Below are 19,405 nucleotides of genomic sequence, written 5' to 3'. Positions count from 1 at the left end.
TATAAAAAGTAGTCATTTGAAATTATTACCTAATTTTTTCCTTCTCTAACCAATGTATAAAGGTTTATTTAGTCATATTAAATAATATAGTTATATAGAAGCAGTTAATTTAGGTGTTACCACTTGAATAACATTTTAGGTTACATGAATTATTATTATGTTTTTTATTTTATTTTGCAGTGCAAGTACATTCACACACAGTTCTGAAAATTAATCAGCTCATTTCCATATTTCTAGGCTTTGGCAAAACAATTGCCAGTTCACTAGTTCATATAGTTCTGGGGCACATTAAAGTAAATGGATTTTGGCATGTTGTTGATAACGGAGGGGCTTGAGCACAGGACTGGACTTGAGCTCTGAGACCCCCAGTAATATTCAGTATAGGCATTATGAAATATAAAGGTGGAGATGGGGAGGTGAAGGGATGCCAGAAAGAATTGTCACCGATGCAAGGGAAGCAGCCGCTTCTACAGTGGCAAGAAAAAGTATGTAAACTCATAAGCTAATGACATCAACAAAAGTACTGTGATTTTGTACTGTTGCTACTCTCCCTAGAAGTGTCCGTCTAGCCAAATGACTTGATGAGCACACGGCAGAATGCTCAATGAGAAAAAAAGAACCCACAGCTAAAGATTTGAAGGAATCATTGGAACTGGATAACATCTTTTTTCATGAGTCTGCCATATGGAAAACATTAAACAGGCATGATGTCCATGGCAGGACACCACGAAAGAAGCCTCTACTTTCCATCAGAAACAATGCTGTGCACCTGAAGTTTGCCAAAGACCAAGTTTGACACTCCACAACGCTACTGGGAAAATGGTTTGTGGACTGATGAACTTGGTTGAGGTTATTACTGTCAAAGGATCGAATCGACCAGTTATTAAATCCAAGTGTTCACTTACTTTTTCATCAGCATTGTGAATGTTTAATGGGATATGTCCAATAAAGACAGGAACGATTATTATTGTTTGTGTGTTGTTATCTTAAGCACATTGTGTTTGTCTATACTTGTGACTTTGATGAAGCTGAGATCACATTTTATGACCAATTAATTTCATAGGGTTCACATATTTTTTCTTGCTACTGTATATACTTGGCATATGATTGGCAGGCCTAGATGAACAAGCTTCTCTTGAAATTGTCTTAAATGTGCTGTACCAATGCCTAATGCACAATATTCTCCAAGATCATGCATGCCAACTCGGCACATGTAAAATCTTATTTCCACAAGTGATCTTAACATAATATCATGGATGTATCACATTATCCATTCTCTAGTTTAACTGACTTGTTAAGTGGTATATGTTACTGAAAGAGTAACAAGTTTTCATGTATAATATATGTCAGGAATTGAGGGATGTGTCCAAAATGTTAGGGGAAGGTGTCGCCCACTGACTCTTGTGTTGTTGTGGTACAGGAAAGAAGAGAGGGAGGGCTGTTGAAAAAGCAGAAGGCCAAAAAGTGTGGCCACAGTCTGGTGCAGAGCCTCCCAGAGAGTTAGAAAGAGAGAGTAATAGAATTAGTGTAATTACAATGGAGTTCAGATTAAAGTCAATATGTGGAAGTTTGCTGCTGCTGATGGGAACTGAGATACTCTGGGTGCCTGGTGCAACATCTGAGGTGAGATATACTTACATACACACTTGCAAATGTGCACCAAATATGGTGGATGCTCAGAAGGTGACAGACAGAAATTCTTTAAGGTTTATAAATGTCTGATATTCCCTATTTCTCTCTGAAAGACAAATTGGATAAATTTGGTATTTTGAATATGAAAGGTAGTTTGTTTTGGATTAGTTCCTGCTGGACAGTTGGGATCTGACTCAGTTGAGCAAATCAAACAAATCTCTACTTCTATTTCCTGTTTACACATATTTATATATGCCAGGCTACATGCAGGCACAGAACAACATAAACACAGTTTACGCTTTGATGTTAATGTTCAAATCCATTACCAGGGAAAAGCCAATGTAATTGTTTTCCTGAAACAAAAACGTTATATATGTTTAGTTGTTTACTTCTCTGTGGTCATAAAAAAATATGTATGTGGTTCAGAGTCAACAATTACTGTTACAAGGGCACAAGTTGATAATTAAAATTGTATTTTAATTAATTAATTAAATTGTATATACTAAGTATATTTGAAAATGTTGTCAAATTATGTCATGTTTTGTATTGAAAGAAACAAATGTGCCGTAAAATGGCCCCCATAAAGGGAAAAAATGTCCATAAAAAACTATTTCAAGGGGAAAACAATGCCCCTTATTGGAAAAGTTTATTTCTGACACTGATGTTGTCAGTGCAGCCCTTTAAGACATAAGGTTTCATTCAAACCTCTTTGGTTTGTCTTGTGGTTTTGGCTGATGTGCACTGTGAAGTGCTGGCCTGGGTAAAATTATTTTAAGAATTTGACTGGCCAGCTGTAAATTCATGAACAAATCAGGCAAATCTCCTTGGAAAATGCTCTTATTGTGGAAATGTGAATAATGTTATGTATGATTGTGTTGACATGTGTGTCGTTATCAGAACCGCTGTGGTGTGAACGTACACGTGGTGACTAAATCCGAGTGTCATTCCTGTTCCTTGACATATTTCATGAAGTGTCCCAATAACTACACCAAGTCACCTGGAAAGAGCAAAAGGGACTGCAGGTGAATGTGTGCATGTGTGAGAGTGAATCAGAGAAATAGATTTCTGCAAGTGTCCTGCCCTGAGCTATATTCAAATATACATACAACAGTATAGCTTGAATTCAGAGATGAATAATCTCTTTTTGTGTGTGTAGATATCTTGTCACAGCCACTTTGAGTGTCCAGGGCTGTTCATTTGAGTGTTTTAAAGACATAGTGGAGCCTCAGTGTTGTCCAGGTTACTGGGGCATTGACTGCAATGGTGAGTTTTCTTCCCATAGAAACATTTAAGCAGAAAGCACAGTGTAATATTATGAAGAAGATAGCTTTAGTTGTTTATGAAGAATTGTGTAAAAATAAATAAATAAATTATATGCCATAGCACTATGACACCAATAAATACTTCTAATGTAATATAAATACCAATCTAAAAATATTTTTTGTGGTGAAGTAAAAATAGCAGTAAAGATTAAGTACTTTCTGCATTAAATAAATTAGAGTGAACTTGAAAATATTAAGTTAAGTCTACATTGTACTCGGTTTATTTAATTTATTTAAATTACTGCTCTAGCTTATAAGTAAATATTAATTCTGATTGTTTGCTATCTTTACAATGCATCATCATGTACTAATTCTAAAGTAGAAAACCTTGTCAAATGTATTTGCTAAATTGAGTAAATTGCACAGGTAAATAACATAAGTACAGTTTACATTTTCAGAGCTGGTATTCCCAGCATGCACCATGCATATATAATTAATGAGCATGCATGGTTTCACTGTTTGCAAGTTTATTCACTTTGTATATATTTATGATTTTGATATTACATTTGGTCACTTCTTGTATTGGGAAGTCTGAAGGTAATTTTCTAATCAAAATTAGGCATGCCTATTCATGATCAAATAAGTTATCAGTTGATTGTGACCATTATCATGTTTTGTGCACCAAGTGTTGAGGTCTGCGTGTGCAGTCTAAAGACTACATTGCTTGCATTAAGCTTCCCTGTGGAAGGCTTCATTATATCATGTGATATGTAATTAAACTTGTGTTAATAATTAACTATATACTTTTTTCTTCCTTTATTGTGTCCTTATCCGATTTTTACACATTTTGAATGGCATTTGGTATTTCCTCCATTCTGTGAGGGAAGAGACGCTCAGGGAATATTTTGATCGGAAGAGTTGTACAGGAACTATCCCTATCAGAACACTAACAAAGTCTGTAAACAAACAAGCGGAAGCATCAGTTCCTCCTGGGAAAAGAACTAGTGTTTAGAGTGTAAAATATAGAATTAGCAACATTATTATTACCATCCCTATTTGAAAAGTCCTAAAAGAATGCTAATGGAATTTCTATCACAATTTGGAACTGGTGCTAAAGATTCTATTTAAAATAAGAATCCGTTGATCTCTAGGAGAATTCAGAGGGTTTTAAAGTATAAAGGATAAAGGATTTTAAATTGGTCCCAATAAGACCCTTTTGGATTGGTTACAAATTATGATGGAAATGCCATTAGCATTACTTTCGTAATAAACTGAAAACTAGGAATTCCAGTTTATCCAGCAGGATCTTACTTGATTCTTAGAAAATTCTTACGTGATCCCTATAAGATTCTTTAGGATTGTTTCCAAATTATGATAAAAATTCCATTAGCATTCCGTTATGGTTTGACTAGGCATATAAATCCTGTATGTCTGACTGTGGTCTTCTATAGTGAAAGCACAGTGTGTTTGTGTATCTGTGGTTTTGCTTCTCTGTTTCCATTTTTTTTTACATATTTATGTACACATCGCAATTGTTTTTCCTGTCGGAGCTCCCAATACTGTACATATAAATTGGCATATTATTGTGTGTCTGCTCACATTTGTCTTGTAACACTCTATGAGAGGAAGCTTTGGGCAGTTGTGGAAAAAGCAACTTGCGGACTTCCTTCCCTCCAAGAGAGATATGGCAGCTCTGTTCACCGCTGGAATGTGCTGACCATCATGCAGAGGTCTCATTTCCAGAATTTCCTCTGTCTGTCACCACTCAAACAGACCCCACTATGAGTTAGCTGAGTCAAGCACTTAAGTTACCGTATGTTGTCTTCATCTCTTTTGTCTGTTATCATCAGAACTTCCTGCATTGTTTCTCAGAAGTTAATTGATTTGACCTTTGAAGTTTATGAGATTGGTCAGCGTTATGGAAGCTTAGAGAAGCATTGTTGGAGGAAATACGTATTTTGAGACTTGTCAGATGTTTGTTTTCTGGCATCTGATCTCATATTTGACAAGTATATGTTGAGACTGACCTAAAATCAGATTAACAGAGAACAACAAGAATAATGATCCTTGTCTAAACCTGTTTGAAGGTCTAGATGTGCTTGTCCATGCTAGTTCCTGCTGGTTAGTGCTGTTCTAACCGGTGATCAAGCATTACCATTATCACCAGTAAAAATGTTGGTCAACCAGCATGGTCTTTCTGGTGGTTGACCAAGTCCTGGTTAAGTTAGTAAAATGCATAGTTCACCCCAAAATGAAAATTCTGTCATAATTTACTCAGGTTTGTCCCAAAGATTGTTCCAGTCCCACATGGCCTCACATTTTTCCTGTGGAACACAGAAAGAGATGTTCGGCAGTATGGTTGTCAGTCAATATTTACTTTCATTGCATCTTACAAAGAATGTAAATAGTGATTGAGGTTAACGTTCTGCCTAATTTTCGTCTCAGAATCTCTGCTCATAACTGATTGTCTCTATGTGCTGGGAGTGTTGTTTTATGTTATGTTGAATCTGTGTCTAATATGTGTGTGTGTGTGTGTTTATCACTTTGTGGAGACCAAATGTCCCCATAAGGATAGTAAAACCCACATTTTTTGACGTTGTGGGGACATTTTGTCGGTCCCCATGAGGAAAACATCTTATAAATCATTAGAAATTATGTTTTTTGAAAATGTAAAAATGCTGAAAGTTTTCTGTGATGGTTAAGATTAGGGGTTTGGTTTAGGGGATAGAATATAAAGTTTGTACAGTATAAAAACCATTATGTCTATGGACATTCCTCATAAAACATGGAAACCCAACATGTGTGTGTGTGTGTGTGTGTGTGTGTGTGTGTGTGTGTGTGTGTGTGTGTGTGTGTGTGTGTGTGTGTGTACTGGGAAGGCTCTGATCTCAGTGATTTTGTCAGAACGAAGTGTTCGTAGCGAGAATTGCGGGAAGGAAAAGAGGAGTGAGGGTCAGTGGAACAGTGGAGGGGCTGTTTGAAGAATAGAAAACTCTGCTAACTCATATCCTCTCTCAGAGCCCATATTACCCCATACCCATTGACCTCAGATCAGTCACAACAAACAAACAAATCTTTGATCAGTTTCAGCAAACCCACTGACCTCAGTTCAGTCACAACAAACAAAGTAATCTTTGATCAGTTTCAGCAAACAGTTTTCAGATCTGAAACAAACTCGCTGACCCCAGATCAGTCTTAGCACATCCACTGACTTAAAATCAGTCTCAGTAAGCACACTGACCTCAGAGAAGTCTCAATAAACTAGATGTGGTGATGGGGGCGTGACCGAGTTAAGTCTGTGGAGAGCGACACCGAGAGAGTGCAGTGAGAATTGACTTCTGTAGGAAATCACCTCTAACAGCTGTTTTGTGTTTGCAGTGAGAGCAAAAAGGGATTTAAAGGGCAATCCAGACCGCTGGAGGGAGCGAGAGAGCTGTGTGTGTGTGTGTGTGTGTGTGTGTGTGTGTGTGTGTGTGTGTGTGTGTGTGTGTGTGTGTTTGCATGGGCTGAAAAGCTTTGTAAAAATAAAGAATAACAAGAACTGTTCACCTGACCCTCCACATCCTCATTGAGAGAGTACAAGGACCTTGAAACACTAGGGTTTTCAACTGTCTTGTATTAGCCGGAACGTTCCCTTTTCCGGCAGAAATTAAGCCGTAACATACGGGATGCCCATTGTCCCGGATTTTAGTGGCAAAATGTTTAAGGAGGCCCCCATTCCCATATTGAAATACTCAAGCGTCCTGTATTTGTGTGGCAAAAAGTTGGCAACCCTACAGCAAACAGATCAGTCTTAGCAAACCAACTGATTTCAGACTAGTCTCGGCAAACCCACAGACCTCAAATCAATGAAAATGCACTCAAAATATACAGGTCAAATTTGTATCAGAAAACACAGATCTCAGACCAGTCACGTCAACATATTGACCTCAAGTCAGTCTCTGCAAACACACTGACCTCCAATAATTCTCAATATGAATACTGACCTCAGATCAATTACAGCAAACCACTGATCTGAGATTTGGACTATTTGGTTAAGTGTAAAAATGGCCGAAAGTGTGCATTGTGAAATTGAATTAACAAACTACTGAAAGGTCATTTTATGATACACTGAAAAAAAGTGTTTTTTTTCTCAGCAAGTTTTTAAACTTTTTAAAGTGTAAATGGTATAATTTAGTCTGAATGGTATAAAATTAAGTGAAATCTACTTACAGTAATTTTATGACAATCTTAATTGAATGGTGAAATATATAACAATTTTCATATAATATGTGCCAATGTGTGAATGGCTTGTAACGCAACTTAATAAATTAGCCCTTCCCGGAATTCCTTGAATGCCTGTTAAATCCTGTAGACATATTTTCATGTGAAGGGAGCGGGTCGCTTTTGCCGGGAAAATCCAAAGGATGTGACGTTTATGCATGCTCCCGAGAGCCTTACCTCAGACAGTAATTTCTTCTCTTCCGCTATTCAACAGCGACAACAAAATGCAACACTAAGTAACATTATCTTAGAGATGGAATCTAGCAAACGTCCGGCTCCGAGCACAACAACGACTCTTACACAAAAATATAATAATCTACTGAATCCAGTCTGGCTAAGCAGGAACATGATCGTGGTTGAGGTTTTGGGGATCAAAACCGAACCTGAATTGGTGTTCTTCTTATTGGACAGGTAAGCTTACATAATAGCAAAGCATGAGAAATATAGTGCCATGAGCATTGATCTGTGTAATTTTAGCTAAACTACAATATACAACAGTTAGTTCTGGTCCTCGAATCTGATTGGACGAGCGACGTTCCATGAGCACTGATGGTCTGACACCATCAGCACTCCGATGCTTCACTGTGTGTGTATCACTCCACTTGTGATCGTGCCGTTCTAAACTAAAGTGTAAAGGCAGTGCATATGTGTTAAGAGCTACTGTTTGTCTTTTTTTTTATTTATTTTTTTACATTACATATGTTAGCCAGCAGGTGGTGGCAAAAGATAATTTGTGTAGCCAGTTAGGTGATGTAAAGTGAATCCGCATCATCCGTTTACATACAACAGCTCTATGTGGTCACTTGTATTACTACTATTCTATGAAAGCTAGGAAACGGCTTTAAACGAACAACTTCAGCATTACGGCTCATCACAGCTGAGAGACACAACAGACTGATTAATTACACAATGTGTGCTGTTTAAAATGGTGGAGGACATTGCGGTGTCTATAGAGATCGAATCTTGCCCTCCAGCTACCACGAAATACAGAGAAATACCCCCAATTTGATGCTATTTTTCCACTGAGAAAGCTGATCTTCAGAAAGCTGACAGCATCTCTGCTTGGGAGTGGCAACAGGTGATTGCACATGCTCCATCTCTCTCTTTCTCTCTCACTCACACACACAAACACACACAAATCCATCCTTGTTTATCCAATAACTTGTTCGAAACATCACAAGTCATGATACTATTTCTGAAGTGACATTTTTGAATTACTAACGAAGGTTTGGACGCATTGTTTGGTTTGAACCAGCAACGGCAGATTCTGTTTCGTCATGTAAGAAAGTAGTTCCATGCACAAATGCGTTTTTATGACCGTACGCAATATATACATTCATAGTAAATATATACATTCTATTATTATAAAACAATAGCGCCTCGATATATAAAAATGACAGTTGTGATGGAAACACATCAATACTGTATTGTGTCAACATATTTATAAAGTGCAGTCTATTTTAGAAACAGCTACTGTCATAATTTACCAAATTTAGCTAACAACTATTGATAAAGCTGGCTAGCAAGCTAATGCCAACATATATATATCATATAAATGCAGTCAATGTATCATGCAAAGTAAAGTGATTACTTCAAACTACAGTCTTGTATAGTCAGACCTATATCCACACTTTGTTTTAGCCCAGTTCCAGCACTGGAGAGTCACATATATTATACAATCTCAAAGTTTGTAGTAAAACAATCATAACTGCGTAATTTAAATTATGCTACCTCATCTGTCAACATGATGTCGGTGAATAACATTTAGTCTCTTTGTAGGTTACGTCATTGTTTTGGTCGATGCTCACTTGCTCGCTTCCTTATGGAGTATGTGCACGAGCATGAGCACGAGCAACAGGTAGCTGGCTGCAGTTCACTTAATGGCCACAGGTGTCATTAAAAACAAGGTTTTTCTGAATCTTACATACTGCACCTTTGAAGTTAGAGAGTAAATTTAACATAAACATTTACTTAATTTTTATTTACAAATCTAATGTACATTTCATTTAAATAAGCTTAGTGCATTTTAAAGGAACATTTTACTAGAACATTCCAGATCTGTAATTTTCTTTGTTAACACGTAAAATAACATACCACATGACATATGTAAGCTTTCCTCTGAAAAGCTCCATGCAGGCTATGTAGTCTAGTAAACAACATCACTTTTCATTACTGGTTAACACCAGTTTTAAACTGCATACTGATGCAGTGCATGAGCCGAATGAAGCAGTGTGTCACAAAAACTTTTTTGAAAAGAACATGTGTTCTGCTGCACTCCATACAGAAAATAAAGTTATAAAATGGTTATCAGGTGTGAGCTATTGATAAGTATTACAAACTTGACTGTCATGAAATCGTATTTACATGATGCTTGTGTAATCTAATGCAGGCTTTGTTTACATATGGCTGACGCACTGCTTCCGATGGAAATGCCCTCACTTGTTAACATGGACAATGCCCTGCTTTGGTGTGCTGTGTAAAACAGGAATAAAGGAGCACATTATGGAGCTGCGTACTCAGACCTCCCCACTTGGTGCACAAAACATGATGATGATAACAATTAACAGATTTTTATTTAATTTTTAGCGTGAACGGGTAATTTTGTGTAGAAAATGTACTTCCAACTTCATAAAACAAGAAGTTACCAAACGTAACAACAGAATCAACAATAAATATGGTGTAAATAATCTTGCAAACAGTGCAAGCTCATTAATTATTCAAACTCGAAAAGTTAAGTAAAACGTACTTGTTTTATTTCCCACTGAAATTTACTCAAATTAGCTAATAAATATGACATGGTTTTCTACTTTAATATTTATACATGATGACCCATTAAAATAAAACATATTTAATTATAAGCTAAAGCATTCATTTTTACATGTTTGAATACATTTCTTTTATTATTTAATATTTTCTGCTAAGTTTACTTCACAACAATATATATATATATATATATATATATATATATTGTTGTGAAGTAAATTTATAAATATATATATATTTTTATTTTATTTTTATTTTTTTCAGTGTAAGAATCTCAAGTTTAGCAGTTTGACTGGTTGAAACAAAATATTTAAAATGACAAAGGTCTACAAAAGTCTTTATATTTGTTCCTTTTTTTTTTTACATGTAACTTCATTCAGATAGAGGTCATATCTCCCTCTCCTTCCTCTCTCTTAACTTTCCTTATCTCTTTCCCTTCTTTTTTATGTCAATAGAGTGTCCCGGATCAGCGACGACACCCTGCAGTAATAATGGCATCTGCAATGATGGTATAGGTGGCAATGGAACTTGCACATGTTCGGTAAGTTCCCTTCGTTTCCCTTAGTCTGTCTAACTCATACTGTTTCTGAACAGCTAATGATACTCTTGAGTATTTTCTTTTTCTTTCTTTTTTTTTTTTTTTTTTTGCAGCCAGGTTTTGTGGGAACTGCTTGTGAGGAATGTGGAGAGAACTTATATGGACCAACATGCAATAATGGTGAGAGTTCACCAAAAATACAACAAAAAACTTTGCATTCTATATATCAAGATTGTTACATTTGGGTCTTGCCATTGACTGTTGAGTGTGTGTTGTGATATTCAGTGTGTCGCTGCAAGCATGGCATATGTAACAGTGGACTGAAGGGCACAGGCCAATGCACATGTCTGTCTGGGTACACTGGTGTAGACTGCAACCAGGGTAAGACATTCAAGTATTTCTGTGTGCATTTGATAAATGGACATTTGAGTAACAGATGTGTGTGTGTGCATGTGTGTGTTTGTGTTTTCTGTCATCAGAGCTCCCAGCCTGTGCTTCTTTGCAATGTGGCCCGGACGCTCGTTGTATTGAGGAAATCTCAACTGGGAAACTTGTGTGCAAGTGTAAACCTGGTTATCAAGGTGATGGAGTCCAATGTACATGTGAGTATGCCACTTACATTGCTAATGAAAGGTTACGTTTGTTAAAGGGATAGTTCATTGACATTTCAGGAGAGGCTTCCATGATTAATTGTCCATGATGTTCAAACTCTATCACTTGTCTTTGTCACATTCTTTATGCAGCAATTAACCCCTGCAGGAGAGTTGTGTGCCATCAATTTGCATTGTGTGAGCATACCGGACCAAACCAGCATGTCTGCACATGTACAGAAGGCTACAGTGGTGACGGGCATGTTTGCATGCCCATTGACCCCTGCCAGACTAAACTGGGCAACTGCACATCTGGCTCCACACGCTGTGTGTATGATGGTCCTGGAAAGGTGTGTGTGTGTTTTATAACATTTTATATTTAAAAGGGATAATTAACCCAAAAATGTTAATTCTGGCATCATTTACTCACCGTCATGTTTTCCAAACCAGTTTGTCTTTAATTTTTACTGTGGAACATAACAGGAAATGCTAGGCTAAATATTTGTCTCAGCCAACAGTCAGTTTTATTGCATCTTTTTCCATACAATGAAACTGAATGGCGACTGTGGCTGTCATACTGCCTAAAATCTCCTTTTGTGGTCCACGGAAGAAAGAAAGTCATACGGGTGAACTATTTTTATGTGAACGTACCATTTAGCAACGCCTTGCTAAAATGTTCAGTGTGGTGGTAATCTTGTTCACATCCACAGGCTCACTGTGAATGTTTGGAGGGATTTGAGAAGTTTATTGAAGGAAATGGCTGCAGTCTGAAAGATGTGTGCAAACCAGACTCCTGCCCAAAATATGCCACCTGTGTCACAGTAGAACCAGGAACTGCAGAGTAGGTCTCTTTAATTTAGAGGGATCGTTCACCCAAAAATGAAAATTCTCTCATAATTTACTGGTGACCAGACCTTTGAAGCTCCAAAAATCACATAAAGGCCACATAAAAGTATTCCATACTTCTCCTGTGGATAAATCCATACCTTCGGAAGTGATATGATAGGTGTGGGTGAGAAACAGATCAATATTTGTATCACAAATCTCCACTTTCACTTTCTTTCACATTTTTAATGTGAAAGTGGAGATTTATGGTAAAAAAAAAATATTGATCTGTTTCTCACCCACATTCTGAAGATATAGATTTAACAACTTGAGACTTATGGATTACGTTTACATTGTGTGGCCTTTAAGTGATTTTTGGAGCTTCAAAGATCTGGCCACCGTATACTTGCATTGAAAGGACCAATAGAAATGAGATATTCTTCTACAGATATTTGCAGAAGAAAGAAACTCATACACATCTGGGATGGCATGAGGGTGAGTAAATTATGAGAGCATTTTTATATTTGGGTGAACTATCCCTTTGAGACAATTTATGGTTAAAGATCATATTTTGTTTGCTGTCTTTCTATTTCATTTAAATGACTTTGACTTTTGCACAGTGCACATTTTACTCTAATTTCTATCCTTTTCGAGGTGTAAGTGCCGTGAAGGTTTCTTGGGCAATGGAAAGATATGCCTTCCAAACATAATTCAGCAGTTGCAGGACCTGAATTCAAAGCCAGGAGGGGAGTGGACGGGTCAGCTCTCCAGTGCCATTACGCTGTTTGGTAAGTGATGGGCTGGCGAACCAATACCAGAGTTAATAGAATGTTTTTAGGCATTTTGCCATTTAAATAACATTATTGAACACATAAAAAGAAAGAGAGAGAGATGGAGTGAGATCAGCATGTCAGTGTATTTCTACACGGCTGTTTCAGATAAAGTCATGCCATGGCCCCTGATCTCCCTCGGACCGTTTACTGTGTTTGTGCCAGTGAACAAGGCTTTTAAAGGCACAACTGTGAGTTAGACAAAACAAAAACACACCTACATATGTACACAACTTCAGTTCAAACACATACTAAAAGCACTGGTCTGTTCCAGGTGAAAACCATACTGGCAAATGTGATGAAAGCTCGCTATCTTGCTAAGCTCCACATGGTTGCGGGAGAGTTGAACATAGACTCTTTGAAGAAGGGAATCCTCTACTACACTCTGACGGGCATGTCTGCAGAATCAATGACAGATGTATGTTATTAAATCCAGAACATGTGTGTGTTTGAGTGCATTTGACCCAGTTGTTTTCGAGGATGTGCATGTGCAGGATACAACAGCCGTACTCTTTCCTGCTGAGCTTCAGAGAAGTTAATCTATTTATATTTCACAGTTTTTGTGTGTGTGTGTGTGTGTGTGTGTGTGTGTGTGTGTATTGTGTTGACTAACAATTCATTCAATTCTATCTAACTTTCATTCAACTTTAATTTTAAAGGCACAGCAGGTGAAAATACGACTTTATGGCAGCCGTAAGAAAGCAACGGTTGTGGAGTCGGACATATTGGCCTCAAATGGAATTATTCATCTGGTTGATAAGTTGATGGAAGCAGTCCCCTCCACTGTGATAAGTAAGAATGAGGTTTGTGAAGATGTTTTTTTTTTTACTTAAACTTTAAACTTTAAAAATGCCTCTTGTGCACATTTCTCAATAACTCAGAAATTGTTACTATAAAAAAAAAAAAAACATTCGTGTTTTTGTGTATGAGAGCCACTACATTTGTCTTTTCGTAGGAAAACTTGTTGCAGATTCTCTCAGAAAATGGAAAGTTCTCTCAGTTTAAGTCTCTGCTGGAGGTAAAAAAAAGTTAAACAGCTACTATTAAACCCTAAACAAATGTACTTCTAGACCTTTAACTGCTATTTATTTTTCTCAGAAAAGCAATTTGGCAACTGTTTTGGAAGGAGCGGGACCTTACACACTTTTTGCTCCAACGAATATAGCTTTTTCCTTTCTGAAGCCTGGCTATCTAGACTTCTTTACCTCTGAGGAGGTAAGGACATTAAATAATTTATTATATAGCAAATATAATAATTTACATGATAATTTGTTTTTGTCATTTTTATATTCTCTTTTTATGTTCTTTCAAAATCAAATTTTCTTTTGATTTCTCCCATTTTAGGGTAAGACAAAACTGCTGGAACTCATGTTTAATCACATAGTGTCCTCTGCCCAGGTTTGTGTGTATATGTGTTTGTTCAAAGCTGATTCTTGATAATTTGCCGTATGTTATTTCTTTATCTGTATTTCTTATGCAGCTGAGTGCCAGCTTCATTGCGTCAAACCCTCGTGCTGTTAGCATGGCCAAACAGGTCCTGACATTTAATGTGACTGCTGCTGTGAGTAATCTTATTTTATCATATCTAACTGAATTTGGCAAATATTTTTATTTTTATTTTTATTTTTTTACATGGCTTACATGCACTGCAACATATATTTTTTTCTATTCCCTTACAAAAACCAGAGAGTTCTGGCAAAATTTCTGAAACCTTGCTGCAAATTTCCCACTCATTGTTTTCACATGAAATGAGCTTTTGATTCCTTGCAAATGTTTGCCTACACAGGTAGTGGTGTACCTGCAAAGCTCATTTTCATGTGAAAATAATGAGTGGCGAATTTGCAGCAAGCTTGCAGAGAGTTTGCCGAACCCTAGATTTTTTTGTAAGGGTGGTTATGTTGGTTTCAAACACCTAGTTTAATAACTGTCTTATTTTTGTGATTCTGTCCTCTTAAATAAAAATTCCAATATCATTACAATTTCACAATGGCTGTTAGGTAAAGAAGTGAACACAATACTAAAGAACTTTTAAACACTTATACAATTGCTGTATGATTTATATTGTCTTACCATGTAAAAATGACAAAGATACGGGTTTTTGTTTTTCAATAATATGTCACATATAATACTATTAAATGTATCTGTTCTGTTTTTTCCTGTTAGCTCAAGCTAACTGGTTAGCCTATTAGCTTAGCATAGTTTCTTCTCCTCTTCATTTTCATCAAGTTTCTCCTCACTTTTTCCATCTAGTGATATGGGTGTATGACTCTTATTTATTATGGTAAGGGTTAGGTATAGGGTCTTGGTTAGGGATAGGTGTAGTTGTAGTTTTGCTGCGGGACTTCAAATAAACACAGTGTATGTGACATCCAACTGCTGCAAGACCACAGCATTTCAGCGGTTATTTGAAGGGGGCATTGTAGTTTGCAGGACACAGACAGACCCTTCTCGATTTGTCTGCAATAATGCATTTTCAGCCTTAAACCACTAAGTGCCGCTTTAACCATTTAATTTCAGCAGACGGGAGCTAAATTCCTCAAAGTTGATTCTCGCTTGTAGCAGTTTGAGTAAAAGAGGTTGCCGTACATAATGGAAACACACATTAAGCACAATTATGTCATACAAGTCACTGACCTAGTACGAAACCACGGATTCTGAACACATACAGGGGCAGATCCTGGTCAATGGTGAACCTGTGCTGGAATTGGATGTTGAGGCAAAGAATGGCCATCTCCATTCAATTGAAGGGCTTCTGATCCCTGCTTCCATAGAGCCCATCATACCTCACAGGTGTGACATCAAAGAAACCAACATTTATAAGGTAAGCCGTTTCTATCTGTCTCCAGCTTTTATATGTAAAAATTATCTTGTCTCATTTTAATGTGCGGAGCCATGTTTAAACAAGCCATTTGAAGGTTAACCTACTGAAGACTGTAAAAACTGCGGCTCTGTGGTGTTTGCTTCTCGTTTGTTTGACATTTACTCAGCCAATGGAGTGAGTTTGGGGTGACACTTCTTGTAAAAAAAATTTTAAAAAAGAAAGAAAGAAAAAGAAAAAAGAGGCAGATTGGGGACGGGCAGAAGGGGCGGTAGGAATGTTTTGTAAACCTGTTAACAGTCATACTTATTCTGGAAATCTGTTCAGTGCCTCTGGTGGCACTGAAAACACGCTTCACTTTTGCATAAAGCTGTTTGCTCTTTTGCAAAAACATAGTATGCAACAAGTGATTGCAACTGAAGTGACATATATGATTGTTTCTTTGTCACAGGGTCCATGTGTTAGCTGCACACTGGCCTCCAAGTCTACCTGTCCAACTGGTGAATCTCTGGTAAGATCAGGCTAAATGTTTCTAGCTTGTTATCTGTGTTGTTAGTTGAAAAATAAAGACAAACCTGTCAAATTTATGTTTAATAAAAAAATAGCAATTTTGTGTTACCTATGCTTCCTTTTTGTGAGTCAAGCTAATTACAGAGGTTTGCTTTAGTTTGGTGTTGCGAACTTGTGTACTGGTAAATGGCATTGGCAAAACTTATTTGTGCTGTTTTGTTTTTGTCCCCCTCTTTTATGGCGTTCTCATACTCAGAATATATTCTCAAGAGGCTGCGTGTTCAAGAAAATAAATTCAGGCTTTATTATACCGACACTTGGCTGTGCTCTCTTCTGCAATGAGACAAAAACCGTGAGTATCTGTTTCACTAGAGTTTTAGTTGTAATAAAAGTTGAGCTGTGTATGTTTTTAGACTTCAGCCAAGACAGAGCATATGAAATGTACTTTATTACATTTGCAATTGCATCATTTTGCTTGTCTGTCTGGCATGGTCAAAGCTAAATAAATAAAGTCTGTACCATTATCTGTCTCAAATAGACCCCTCGCTGCTGTAAAGGTTTCTTTGGACCAGACTGTTCCCCATGCCCAGGTGGTTTTACAGCCCCCTGCTCCTCTCATGGCAAGGTAAACAAAAGCAGCAGAATGCATTTATCTGTCCTGTTTTAGAGTGCTAAATATAGCAGTGTTCACACTAGGGTAAAAAAATTAAGAGGAAAAATAAAAAAAAATGCCCCCACATGGGGAAAAACAAAGTCTCTGACAGTCAAAACGTAGTGGTGCAAAAAATGCCTCAGTTTCTTCTTTTTATTATTTATTCATTTATAACATTTGATATACAATAGTTCTTAATATTCTAGTTAGAAATATTATCTCTTAAAATATGATTTAATGTTGAATTAATTTTATGGGTAGGAGGGAATATATTCTTAGTCTAATTATTCAGAATGGAAACCTATGCTAATTTATTGATTAAACTTAAGTATCTGAATAAAAAAATTACAATATAATTTTAATGATTTAAAAACATGCAAAACATCCCGTAAACATTTAAAAATGCCCCTGAAAATCAAATCCATGGGGTCTCATTATATATCACACTTTCAGAGTGAGTTCAGTATTTTAGTTGTTGTGTGAACAGGATAATTCAGAGCCACTCCTATTAGTAAACAAGGTTTTTTAATCCTAAACACTGAATGTGTGAAAGTAGCCCAACATTTTCCCTTTCCATGGTTTACCAACGTGTTATGAAGTCTTGATTTTGTCTTTTCTTTGTTGCAGTGTTCTGAGGGTATAGATGGAAATGGCACCTGTCAGTGTGACCCCAATTTCAAAGGATCACGCTGCCAGTACTGCACCAATCCCAACAAATATGGCCTGTCCTGTGACAAAAGTACATATTAATTTCACTAACTATCAAAACTTTGCAAAATCACAATTGCGAATGGATTGTTTTTGACCAGGCGAGTAATAGTAATTATATTTTCTTGCTGTTCTTCCACAACACCAGCCTGTGGATGCATACACGGTGTGTGTGACAATAGTCCAGAGTCCGGTGGTAAATGTAAGCAGAGCTCCTGTAAAGAAGGTTATACTGGAGAGTTCTGCGAACAGCAAACCCAGGAGTGCGGACCCAACCAGCCCTGCCACGCCCACGCGGACTGTGTGTCCAATAAGGGAGATTTCTTGTGAGTATCCCACCTTCCTCTCTTTTTAACATAGATAGATAGATAGATAGATAGATAGATAGATAGATAGATAGATAGATAGATAGATAGATAGATAGATAGATAGATAGATGGATAGATATTGTATTAGTATTATTTAATTACAGTATTTAACTCAATGGTCAATGGTATATGGCTTGTTCTTGGTGATTAAGCATTGTTTTGATTTAGGTGTGTGTGTAAGCCTGGTTTCCAAGGGGATGGATACATGTGCATGGAGAGTGATCCTTGTGCTTTACCACATCGTGGAGGCTGCAGCGTCAATGTAAGTGAAATGCATCTGTATGTGTGTAATTTGTGCTGCATGTTATGTTCTTTATATTCTGTCCTCAGGCCAAATGCATAAAGACGGGTCCGGGCAAACACACATGCCAGTGTCTTAGTGGATGGAGAGAAGATGGGGATGAGTGCCAGGTCATCAATAACTGTCTGGATCCATCCAGAGGAGGGTGTCACCCCAATGCCTCCTGTATCTATGTAGGGCCAGGACAGGTAAGATGGGCCATTCTGCTCTCTGAAATGCCATCCATCCATCCATCCATCCATCCATCCATCCATCCATCCATCCTTGTATAGCATTTTCTGATGCTCGATTTTCCCTAGAGTGACTGTGCCTGCAAAAGTGGTTACCATGGCAGTGGGAGGGAATGTGAACCAATCAATCAGTGTGTAGAACAAAAGGGTGGATGTCATTACCTGGTGAGTGTTTATATAAAGTTCAATCATAGAGAAATGTATTTATGTATACTGAATCAGCTGAATCCTTTCTTTTTCCCTGTAGGCTACCTGCCAGTACCTGACGCCAGGTGGATGGCAGTGTGTGTGTGAGGACGGCTATGCTGGGGATGGAAAAATCTGTTATGGTACTCTAGCACAGGTATGTGACATTGTCATTATAGCCCCACTTACATAATCTACTATAGGCCAGTTTTAGTGTTGCATTATGCACTATAAATTGCATGTACAATGATCAATGAACTATGTATTCTAAGATTCGTTCCAATCTGTTTTTAAAGGAGGTGGCATCAAACCCTGACCTTCTAGAATTCAGCAAATGGTTTACTGTAAGTTACACTACAGTCAGTTGGTCACATTTATTTATAAAGCACATTTAAGTGTTGTACAATAAACTAGGGCTGTGCAATATGCACAAAACAATACTAGAGCGATTTGGTTAGATGTCGGGATTTCGATTAAACTTTGTCTTAAATGTCTTTGTTTTTAAAAAATATTGAAAATATTTAGTTTGATCATTTATATGATCAAACTTTTTTATAGTTTTGAACTGTGGAGAAACCCATTTTCTGCCTTGAACTACAAAATGAACTCTAACACTAGCACTTCTTTGTTTTCATAATTGTAGTCATTTTAATGTTCTCAGCTAATTGTATGCACTGTAATATAATGCATACTTTCTGTTCTGTTCTGGAATATTCTGTAGGAGCCATATCTTTCTCAGTTGCTGTCAGAGGCTGAGAATTTCACACTTTTTGTGCCATCTGTTCAAGCAATAGAAAAAATGAGTAAAGAGGACAAAGACTTTTGGGTGTCCCGCAGTAACCTGCCGAGTCTTATCAAGTAAGAACGTCATCACAGAGTTTAGATGTACATTTTCATCTTTATAACAAAAAGCCTTTAGATGCCATCAT

General features: G+C 37.2%; 1 protein-coding gene across 1 annotated transcript in view; it reads left to right on the top strand.

The window, feature by feature from the left end:
• The first annotated feature begins 1,463 nt into the window (after nucleotides 1-1,463).
• stab2 (stabilin 2) overlaps nucleotides 1,464-19,405 on the top strand; it is a 36,274-nt gene continuing 18,332 nt past the window's right edge. Inside the window, exons 1-29 of the mRNA XM_052118777.1 lie at nucleotides 1,464-1,623; nucleotides 2,530-2,654; nucleotides 2,789-2,895; nucleotides 10,376-10,461; nucleotides 10,572-10,638; nucleotides 10,744-10,839; nucleotides 10,938-11,060; nucleotides 11,202-11,398; nucleotides 11,759-11,889; nucleotides 12,528-12,661; nucleotides 12,812-12,894; nucleotides 12,978-13,121; nucleotides 13,363-13,506; nucleotides 13,659-13,721; nucleotides 13,802-13,918; nucleotides 14,048-14,101; nucleotides 14,184-14,264; nucleotides 15,372-15,524; nucleotides 15,973-16,032; nucleotides 16,288-16,383; nucleotides 16,570-16,656; nucleotides 17,311-17,422; nucleotides 17,540-17,717; nucleotides 17,928-18,021; nucleotides 18,090-18,248; nucleotides 18,360-18,455; nucleotides 18,538-18,633; nucleotides 18,773-18,820; nucleotides 19,198-19,334. Of these exons, the coding sequence (XP_051974737.1) occupies nucleotides 1,537-1,623; nucleotides 2,530-2,654; nucleotides 2,789-2,895; nucleotides 10,376-10,461; nucleotides 10,572-10,638; nucleotides 10,744-10,839; nucleotides 10,938-11,060; nucleotides 11,202-11,398; nucleotides 11,759-11,889; nucleotides 12,528-12,661; nucleotides 12,812-12,894; nucleotides 12,978-13,121; nucleotides 13,363-13,506; nucleotides 13,659-13,721; nucleotides 13,802-13,918; nucleotides 14,048-14,101; nucleotides 14,184-14,264; nucleotides 15,372-15,524; nucleotides 15,973-16,032; nucleotides 16,288-16,383; nucleotides 16,570-16,656; nucleotides 17,311-17,422; nucleotides 17,540-17,717; nucleotides 17,928-18,021; nucleotides 18,090-18,248; nucleotides 18,360-18,455; nucleotides 18,538-18,633; nucleotides 18,773-18,820; nucleotides 19,198-19,334 (3,155 nt within the window). The 5' untranslated portion in view covers nucleotides 1,464-1,536. The remainder of the gene's footprint in view (nucleotides 1,624-2,529; nucleotides 2,655-2,788; nucleotides 2,896-10,375; nucleotides 10,462-10,571; nucleotides 10,639-10,743; nucleotides 10,840-10,937; nucleotides 11,061-11,201; nucleotides 11,399-11,758; nucleotides 11,890-12,527; nucleotides 12,662-12,811; nucleotides 12,895-12,977; nucleotides 13,122-13,362; nucleotides 13,507-13,658; nucleotides 13,722-13,801; nucleotides 13,919-14,047; nucleotides 14,102-14,183; nucleotides 14,265-15,371; nucleotides 15,525-15,972; nucleotides 16,033-16,287; nucleotides 16,384-16,569; nucleotides 16,657-17,310; nucleotides 17,423-17,539; nucleotides 17,718-17,927; nucleotides 18,022-18,089; nucleotides 18,249-18,359; nucleotides 18,456-18,537; nucleotides 18,634-18,772; nucleotides 18,821-19,197; nucleotides 19,335-19,405) is intronic.

Source organism: Xyrauchen texanus, chromosome 45 (genome assembly GCF_025860055.1).
Source record: "Xyrauchen texanus isolate HMW12.3.18 chromosome 45, RBS_HiC_50CHRs, whole genome shotgun sequence".
NCBI classification, from domain to species: domain Eukaryota; kingdom Metazoa; phylum Chordata; class Actinopteri; order Cypriniformes; family Catostomidae; genus Xyrauchen; species Xyrauchen texanus.
The sequence above is the reverse complement of the archived record's forward strand: the minus strand, read 5'-3'. Positions and strand labels throughout refer to the sequence as shown.